Source organism: Hippocampus comes, unplaced genomic scaffold (assembly GCF_001891065.2).
Source record: "Hippocampus comes isolate QL1 unplaced genomic scaffold, H_comes_QL1_v1.1 scaffold590, whole genome shotgun sequence".
NCBI lineage: Eukaryota > Metazoa > Chordata > Actinopteri > Syngnathiformes > Syngnathidae > Hippocampus > Hippocampus comes.
Genome location: NW_017806273.1, coordinates 99,008 through 108,209, shown reverse-complemented (window position 1 = coordinate 108,209; position 9,202 = coordinate 99,008). Strand labels below are relative to the sequence as shown.

The window sequence follows — 9,202 nt, the reverse complement described above, 5'->3', positions numbered from 1 at the left end:
TATGCGCCGCGCTTCGCGGGCGCCCCGCCGCATCATCGAAGAACAAGCAGCCGGCAGGGTTGACTTTGCCATTTTTCAAGAAGACTGAGGCCCGACCGAGGAGGAGCGACATCACAACGCCTCCAGCCTTCGTTCCTCCGTTTAAAAGACAGAGGACAGTTGTCGAACAGGATTCCACGAAACTCTTCTCGAAAAAGACAGAGGACCCTCCCACAACCGCCTCGGACCAAAGTATGACCATTCCCTTCTGCGGCCGCATCCCACCTACTGACACATCTTGGGGTCAAGGTAAACATTTTTCATCTTTTCGGTACGGGACACAAGAGAGATGAGCCCATGTTTTCGGTGCGTCGACAGGGACGCCGCTAGCGAACGTGGAGCTGGCCCGAGACATGCAAGACATGAGGATCAGGAAGAAGACGCGGCAGACAGTGAGGCCTCTGCCTGGCAGCTTGTTTCGAGCCAAAACCTCGGGAGCCACCAGGATACATTTGAAGGATGCGGTGGCTCGGAGGCCCCCTGCCAAGTACACCCAGAAGCAGGTGAGTCCCCCTCCCCCCCTCAAAAAAAAACCAAAACAAATCAGCCCATGAAGCACTTTCTACTTTGGTCATGTGAAATTAGGTATGGACGGGCACGCTGCTACACCAAGGCTAAGGGGTTGCTCTCGTCTGTCTGGCCCCTCTTCATTTCATGGTTGCTGCTCACAGCTTTGTGCTGTCTTATATTTATTTGGACTTTGTTGCCTTCGGTTTACAGCTGTATGAATATGGAGTGCATCGGCACGTGTGCAACATCACCAGCGAGACGGCGGAGGCTTTTCGCTTTCGGCTTGAGCTGTTCTTCAAAAAGGACGCCTTAACAGACGAAAGCGGCATCCAACTTGCGGACGGCGGGCGGCTGATTCCCAGCAAGGATGGGACGGCCGGCAAAGAGCAGTTCTGCAGGTCGGTGATTGTCAAACTAGGATGTGTGCGTCCTAGCTTTGGGCTCTGCACAATGACCGATACGTGCTTAAAAGTCCAGCGTGTAGAATTAAGCACCTTTTAGTGGTGAATTAATAGAATTCAGGGACCGAAGCTTGAAGCTCGTGCATTTTGAAGCGTGTGCTGGATGGAGTTTTGCGAATCCTTTTTTTAATTGGCCACATTTTGTGATGTCTCCCTGCAGAGCCTTGTGCGACACGCCCGGCGTGGATCCCAAATTGCTCGCTGACGAGTGGGTGTACAATCACTACAGGTGGATCGTGTGGAAGCTGGCTTCCATGGAGAGGTCCTTCCCGCAAACTATGGGAGGCCGCTGCCTCACACCTGAGAGGGTTCTGCTGCAGCTCAAGTACAGGTGAGAAGGACAAAGCCTGCGCTTGGTTGACTTATAGAATCTGTGGAAAACTCCCTTTTGAGTTTTTAGTAATTGGATCTCTGGATTGCCTGCCCACCCATCAAGTGTCAAAGTAAACAGCCAAGTAAGTCTTTAGTCAGCTGCCGAGGAGTGGGACCAAACAGTTGCCCTAATTGACACAACACTGCCCTCGCACTTCCCATTGCGCGGTAGGATGGGCAAAGATCCTTCTTTTGTAAACAACTGTCACACTACACAGAAACACGATCATGTCACTGAAAGGGGGAAAAAAAGCCCCCGAAATCACTGATTGACATATTTAGTGGACATGTTTGTCATAACAGGGCACACAAATACGTTTCAAGCAGCCGTGCCCAAGATAGTCAGTCAGCCATTTTGGTTTGAAGCAGCCATTTTGGGTCAAGTCCAGGACTGTGCTATCCTCGAGAGATGGATTGCGGGCATTGTGCTTCATATTCATAAAGCCCTTTCGAAGCAATTCCAATGAATAGACGCAACAGAGGTCAGCGTGGTGTGTGACTGCTTAGCACAGCCGCCTTTCAGTTCTAAGGTTGGAGGTTTGAATACAGGTTCCGACTTACCCGTGTGGAGTTTGCGTGTGTCCCCCAAATGGTTGCGGGACTTTTCTCCCACATTCCCAAAACGTTACAATTGTCCTCCATGTGAACGGTTGTTTGTCCATATGTGCCGTGCGCCAGCTGGGATGGGCTCCAGCTCACTTGTCAGTCTATTTCGGATAAGTCGTCAAGCGAATGGAAAATGGATGGACGGACTTGATTGGATTGCAATCACCAAATAAACAACGTGCGTGTCAGATATGACGTGGAGGTGGACCACAGCCGCAGGCCCGCTCTGAGGAAGATCATGGAAAAGGACGACGCGGCGGCCAAAACTCTGGTTCTCTGCATCTGCGGGGTGGTCTCCCAAGACCAGGTGGCAAACCCGTGTGCGGTGGTGTGGCTGACTGACGGCTGGTACTCGGTGAAGGCGCAGCTGGATGAGCCCTTGAGCGCCCTGCTTCGCAAGGGACGACTGGCCGCAGGCGGGAAGCTCATCATCCACGGCACTCAGCTGGTGGGTTCGCAGGAAGCCTGCGCGCCGCTGGAAGCGCCCCAATCGCTTATGTTGAAGGTACATGCAAGGGAACGTTTTTTGTGGGTGTGTTTTTTTTTTTCCGGGGGTGAGGGATGATTGTTCGAGCTGTTAACCACTACATAAGTAGAAAGGTGACTTGCGCTAGGCCCTTGTGTGACTGTGACCTTTTCTCCTGGCTCTGTAGCTAATTGGAACCAGTTTAGACTGTGGAATCACACATGCCGGACAGCGCCGCCTTCCTGTGTGCGGGTAGACCTTCTTCCGCATCGGGCAGAATAAGAAGGCTCCACGGCCGTGTCTTGATCTTTTTGGCACCCATTCAATAGTTCAATTGAGAATATGCAGTCTTCTGATCGTATACTATTGCGAGGAGCGGGTGGAATTGGTGCCGTGACCCGGATCATTCATACACACAAGGGGAAAAAAAAAGGCACTTTACAGAGCCGAAGCTTTTAAAACTCTGATCACGGTCAATAATCCCACCAAGATTCCTCACCTGCTTTGTGGCTGTCGTTGACACTCAGCAGAAACAAGATCTCAGATTGTTTTTTTTTAATTTTTCTTTTAGATTTTCGCCAATAGCAGCAGACCTGCGCGATGGGACACCAAGCTGGGATTTTACAAAGATCCTCGGCCGTTCCTGCTTTCTCTGTCGTCACTGTTCAGTAACGGGGGGCCTGTCGGTTGCGTGGACATCGTGGTGCTGAGAAGTTACCCCGTTCAGGTACTCGCTCGAATAAATAAACAAGATATTTGAGTGAAATTCACTTTTTTACCCCCCACTATGTGTATACATATTCAGTGGATGGAGAGGAAGTCGGACGGAGGCGTGGTGTTCCGCTTAGCCCGCGCCGAAGAGGAGGAGGAGGCGCGCCACAACGGCCTCAAGCAAAAGGCCATGGAGGTGCTTTACGCCAAGATACAAGCAGAGTTTGAACAAGAGGACATCGGTACGTCTTGGATTGATTTCCATTTCTATTCTTGTTGTGTGCAAGGTGGCAGTTATCGTGACTCAAGGTCCGGTTTCGAACTTTTGGGGCAGGCCGGACATCCATTCGGGTACCAATCACATTCGGGTACCAATCACAGAAGTGTGGTACCCGAATAAAGAAGAATACAAAAGACGACTTTTTCTCCAAACCAAATTGAACTGTGGTCATTTGCAGAAAGCAAACGTCAGCTGAGGAGAAGGACTGTGAGTCATCGGGATATTGGAAGTTTGCAGGACGGGCAGGAGCTCTATGAGGCTGTGGGAGACGACCTAGCTGGACTTGAGGTAACAAAATACTGTTTCAAGAGCACGTTAGCTCGTTTGGATGAGTAGGAAGGAAGGTGAGATGGATTGGGAGGTATTTTTAAGTGTGGGGGGGGGAGGGGGGGTGAAGACAAGTTGCGAGATGCAGGAACAGTCGATGCTATGCAGGTTTGCTCGCTTTCAAGGTCGATTTTTCTCAAGGCTTGGCCGTTGACTTGCTGCTTCCAGGCCCTTCTGAGCGAGCAGCAGCTGGAGACGCTGCGGGCGTACAGCCGCTCGCTCATGGACAAGAAACGGGCAGAAATGCAGGATCGCTACCGTCGCGCGACCGAAGAAAACACGGACGGCGGCCAAGCAAGCTGCCCTCAGAGAGACGTCACCCCTGTCTGGAAACTCTGCGTCGCCGACTCTTTGAATCCCACCGGCCACGGTGAGCCGCCACCTTTTACTATTTCACCTACCTAACAATATTCTACGTACACTCATGTCTTCCTTTTTTTTTTTTTTTGTCTCAAGTTTACCAGTTGAACCTTTGGCGACCGTCTTCAGATGTGCAGGCCTTGTTAAAGGAAGGTTGTCGATACAAAGTCTACAACTTGGCCACGTCGGACAGGAAGAAGCGTGGCGCTGTTGGGGCACTTCAGCTCACCGCCACCAAGAAAACACAATTTCAAGACCTCCAGGTGACCAATATTCATTCATTTACTTGCTTAAGTACAGGTGAAATGAAGCGGGTGGTTGTGATTCTGCATTCACACACCTAATGAACTGATTTCCCCCCCAGGCTTCTGCGGAATGGTTATCAGCGTGCTTTCAACCGAGAGTGTCTACAGACTTTGTGGCTCTTCAAAACCTGGAATTTGACCCTCCGTGCGGGGAGGTTGATCTGACGGGATGTGTCGTCAGTGTGCTGGATGGAAAAGGTCCGTGCGTCATCCTTGATTGACTTGAATTCAGCAGACTTTGATTTTGGATCTTCGGTTTTCACTCAGGCCCTTCCCCTGCCTTCTACCTGGTGGACGGCAACGTGAATTTTGTGAAGGTCCTCTGCTTCAGCAGCCTGCTTCAGGCCGGCCTGGCGGACGTCGTGAAACCCGGCGCGCTGCTAGCGCTGAGCAACCTGCAGCTGAGGGGCCGGTCCACCCGGCCCACCCCCGTCGTGTACGCAGGAGACCTCACCGTCTTCTCCACCAAACCCAAAGAAGAGCATCTTCAAAAGGCCCTCGGGCGGCTCAGGGACCTCCTGCAGGTACAGAGTGACGGCCATCATCAATGTCTGAAGTTACAGCAACGGCACCTACATTCTCTAGGCTCAAGAACATTTCTTTATGCCCGGATAAGTCGCTGAGATGGGTACTCAGAAGGGTAAAACGGGATTGGGGGGGAAGATGGGTCAGTAGGTTTCTGAATTGGGTACAGTCAGTTAGATGGGTGTGTCGGTGAGACGACTGCTTAGGAGGCTGGATGAGATGCGTGGTAGTTACGTTTGCATCCGTGTATTGTAGGAGCAAGAGAAGTTCTTTGTGTGCGCTGAGGACAAACTCTCCCAGGTGCTCAAGAGGGACGTGTGCTCTCCCGCTCTGCCTCCGAAAACTCCACCCACGCAACACGTGTGGACAAACGTAAGGTTTCTTCTCCACTTGTGCTCGGTTGCAGAATTTGTCTTATAAGCATGTTGCCCTTTACAGACCACATCTCAGCAGCCGGTCAGAAGCCTCGGCTCCTTCACTCCACCGAGCAGGAACCTTCAGCCCGCAGCCGACACTTCTTTGTCGGAGAAAGACCCGAGAAGCTTGAAGAGGAGGCGAGCTGTGGACTACCTCTCTCGCGTGCCGTCTCCTCCGCCATTGTTTCTCCCCCCGGGCCTGGCTGCTTCGCCCTTTGTCAAAAAGACCTTCAACCCTCCTCGGAGAGCCAGCACACCCCGCACCTTAAAAACTGTACACACTCCAAACCTGGTGCCTGTGTCTGCAAGTCCACCTGATGAAAAGGAGGAGGAAGCGTGGGTGAACGACCATGAGCTCGCTATGATTGATACGCAGGCCTTACGTTCCAATGAGGCACGATAACTGCAAACTGCTGCATTGTAAAAGGGAGCCACAATGTAAAAAAAAAAAAGATATATATATATATATTGTTTGAATAAATTATTTGTCTCTGTCCATATACAGTATAATGGAGGTATCTCAAAGGAAAAAAATATATAATCGGGTATATCTATATCTAGGTATACAATACAATATTACAAACACAATCAAGGTAAACATTACTGTTTTGTATGTAAAAACGTTAAAAATAGACAATTCAGCAAAGAGGAACTGAATGAAAGAAAAAAAAATGCAACGTCTCCCGCCGGTCATTAAGCGGCGCATTCGACGTAGAACTGAATGACGTTGGTGATGTCACATCCGTAAACACGGAATTAGCTTTAGCAATGTTGCAGTTAGCTGTCATCTCGCCCGTGCTTTCGTTTCATTTAATCACATAACTCAAGGTAAGCAGTGAGCACGTTTTGGGGTCGAACGGTAACTCGTAACATTTAATTTATGTGATGGTGTCAAGTTAATTGACGCGGCTAGGGGGTTAACATTGAATTGAATCGAGCTTCTTTTGCCAGCTGGCTTGTACGGTCATATGATATTATAGGCTATTTACTTTTTAATGGCTGGTATACAAGTGCACTTAAGGAAGTGACATGTTTTTTTCAAACTTAAAACAATAGAATGCCCCGCGATGATTTTTTTAAGAAAAGTAATAACGCTGAGACCTTAAGGCCTCCCACTCCACTGAATTAAAACGAGACGACAAGAAAGTGTACGATTTCACGAGTGAAGTAATAACTAGAGCTAAACGGGCAGTTTGTATACTGCTTTGAGTTTTCAAAGTTAATTCATTTTAAAAAAACTATTCGTTTCAGTAATATGCAAACAAAAAAAAACTATGATCACAACGTAATTATTTTTGACAATGGTAGATGACGTAATTGCTCGTTATATTTATCCATCGTACGCCTCCCCAACAAGAGGCTACCATGTTTCGCTGCCATCTTTCTGCTACGGATACCCGAAAGAGACAAACAGCCAATGTAGTTCCTCAAACGGACGCGTCGCAACGTGATTTTGACGCCATTGCAAACCAGTGAGCCGCACACATTTTCAAAGTCACAGATACGACAGTGTAGATTGAACATGACGGCGACCCCAAGTGGTCAGAGATATTACCCGCGCCTCACAATGCACAATTACATTAGATAAGATGGGATAATGATCAATATGTTCTACAGATGCGTGACCCTTGCAGCGCTACTTTAAATTGAAAGAGTTTTTTCAAAAAAATCTTGTGTAGATGTCTCAAGCGGCTCCCTCATGCATCCAAATTTCTGCCGATGCTCCAGTGGACAAGGACGAAATTACCGCCGAGGGTGAAGCTGTCCGCAAAGAGGCGACAGACGTCCAACGCGTTTTAAAGGAGGTGGGATTCACTAGCGCCACCTTCATTGGTCCCGCCTTCCCCCCGGAGAAGAACATTGATGACTCGCTGAGTGACTTTTACAAAGAGATCCAAGCCATTGACGATCAAGTCGAGAAGGAACGGGCCACTTGTGTCCAACTGGAAACATCATCAACAAGCAGACGTCCAGAAAAACCTCTCGGGGAAGACGACATCAGCAGAGCGGCAGTCAAGCACCCATCGTGGCCTCACTGGTACAAAAACAGGCCGTATTCCACTCACAGGGCGTCTCTTCGGTATCGCCCCGATTATTATCCTCCTCCGGCATTCCACCCAACTCCGAGTCACCGACCGTCCCGCGGATTCCGCCTGCCTTCTTTTCCATACCCGCACCGTTCACCTCCACCCCGCCATGGGAATCCCGCCGACGACGACTGGTATCCCGCTGGAAGTCGGCCGTTCTGGGGGACACCTCGTTATGACCATGGCAACTGGGGTAATGGCGACGGTGGTGCTCATGATGCCGGGTGGTTCTGTGACCCACCGCAATGTCATTCTGAACAAGATGAAAGCCAGCAACAGCGTTGCTATGACAACTTTGACAGAACTTCGCCGTTGGTGCTCGTTCTCATGAGAGGCCTCCCAGGCTCGGGGAAGACAACAATGGCGAGGTACGTCTTTTGAGATTTTCATGTGTTCCTTTTTTTTTTTTTTTTAAATGAATATCTCTCTGACAGGGAGTTGCTGGCGACGGCTCCCAGCGGCCTCATCTTGAGCACAGACGACTACTTTGCCCATAACGGCGGATACCGCTACGAAGCGGGCCTACTCGGAGACGCACACGAGTGGAACCATCGAAGAGGTGAGAAAACGCAGCGTTACTCATGAGGAATGCAAAAAAAAAACAAAAAAAACATCAAGAATTAAGCTTGTGCTCGGTTCAAGAGTTGTTGGTGTGGGCCTGCCTTTCAGCTTGCGCCGCCATGCGCGACGGCCGCTCTCCCGTCATCATCGACAACACCAACCTGCAAGCCTGGGAGATGAAGCCTTACGTCCAAATGGCGAGTAGCTTCTGGCTACAACATGGAGATGGCAGTTTCCTTTTTCTAATGTGACCGTCACCCCCCCGCTCCCCTCCCATCCGCAGGCCTTACAGCAAGGATACCGGGTAGACTTTTGTGAACCAAACACCAGCTGGAAGTATGATCCCTACGAGCTGGAGAAGTAACATTTTTGTTTTTTTCTTTCTTGAGGTTGCTTCATTTTTTAGGTCAAACAGAACACTATTTTGAGGGTTACCCTTGGGAGCCGATCCACGTTTGCTGTTTGTGCTCAAGCCTCAAGGTCTTTGAAAATATTGCCTAGGCGCCATCTGGTGGCATCTTAGTGCCAAGCAACGATAAACTCAAGAGGAGGAGGAGCTTCATTTCCATAGGCCAGCACTTTCTAATCGGGAAAAAAAAAAGTTCTGCCGTCATCTTGTGGCATCTCTTGACAACTCATTTTAGTTGGGCGCTATTGGCCCAGACAATAGTCAACAAAATGCTTTCTTTTTCCCCCCTAACAGGCGGAACAAGCACGGCGTGCCTCAGGAGAAGATCGCGCAGATGCTGGATCGTTTTTGGTCCCCCATCACCGTGGACGTGGTGTTGAGTTCTCAGGAACCGCAACACGTTCACCAGAGGCGCCAAGCCGAGTGGAGGGAAGACGGAGCCAGATAGAGCGAGCGGGATTCCGCCGCCAAAAATGTTGGAAAGACTCACTCATTTTGTCTTTGAACTATTTTGTACAGTTTTTGTAAATTGGAGAAGTTGTACTGCTCTGTTTTTTTTTCTTTTTTAAGAAAAGATCATATATATTTTTACAACGCACTGTGATTTTTGTTATTTTTTCAATGGGGAAAAAAAGCTGAATGTCAACGTCAGTTTGTTCTCACTGTTCTTTAATCCATGAGTATTTTTTCTTTTTTTTTAATGATTAGATTTTTGTTGTTTTCAAAGAGCCACACTTTTTAAGGTGAGAAAGTTCAATGTGTGCTTT

General features: G+C 49.2%; 2 protein-coding genes across 3 annotated transcripts in view; both read left to right on the top strand.

Annotated features, from left to right (window-relative positions):
* brca2 (BRCA2 DNA repair associated) overlaps positions 1 to 5,942 on the top strand; it is a 15,943-nt gene extending 10,001 nt beyond the window's left edge. The window contains 14 exon segments of the mRNA XM_019857533.1: positions 32 to 288; positions 358 to 542; positions 760 to 947; positions 1,171 to 1,341; positions 2,178 to 2,493; positions 3,026 to 3,181; positions 3,260 to 3,407; positions 3,624 to 3,733; positions 3,941 to 4,142; positions 4,229 to 4,395; positions 4,497 to 4,635; positions 4,705 to 4,961; positions 5,218 to 5,334; positions 5,401 to 5,942. Of these exon segments, the coding sequence (XP_019713092.1) occupies positions 32 to 288; positions 358 to 542; positions 760 to 947; positions 1,171 to 1,341; positions 2,178 to 2,493; positions 3,026 to 3,181; positions 3,260 to 3,407; positions 3,624 to 3,733; positions 3,941 to 4,142; positions 4,229 to 4,395; positions 4,497 to 4,635; positions 4,705 to 4,961; positions 5,218 to 5,334; positions 5,401 to 5,781 (2,794 nt within the window). The 3' untranslated portion in view covers positions 5,782 to 5,942.
* Positions 5,943 to 6,104: 162 nt separating this feature from the next.
* Positions 6,105 to 8,993, top strand: n4bp2l2 (NEDD4 binding protein 2-like 2). Of its 2 annotated transcripts, none has more exons than XR_002166547.1 (6): positions 6,105 to 6,206; positions 7,058 to 7,833; positions 7,900 to 8,024; positions 8,135 to 8,223; positions 8,310 to 8,506; positions 8,730 to 8,819. XR_002166547.1 is itself a non-coding variant. In XM_019857564.1 (6 exons), exons 2-6 carry the CDS (start codon positions 7,058 to 7,060, stop codon positions 8,881 to 8,883), a joined length of 1,221 nt encoding a protein of 406 aa, XP_019713123.1. In that variant the 5' UTR covers positions 6,105 to 6,206; the 3' UTR covers positions 8,884 to 8,993. The 2 variants fall into 2 exon arrangements, 1 of the variants encoding a protein (XP_019713123.1); XM_019857564.1 differs by having other exon boundaries at positions 8,310 to 8,386; positions 8,730 to 8,993.
* The last annotated feature ends 209 nt before the right edge of the window (positions 8,994 to 9,202 follow it).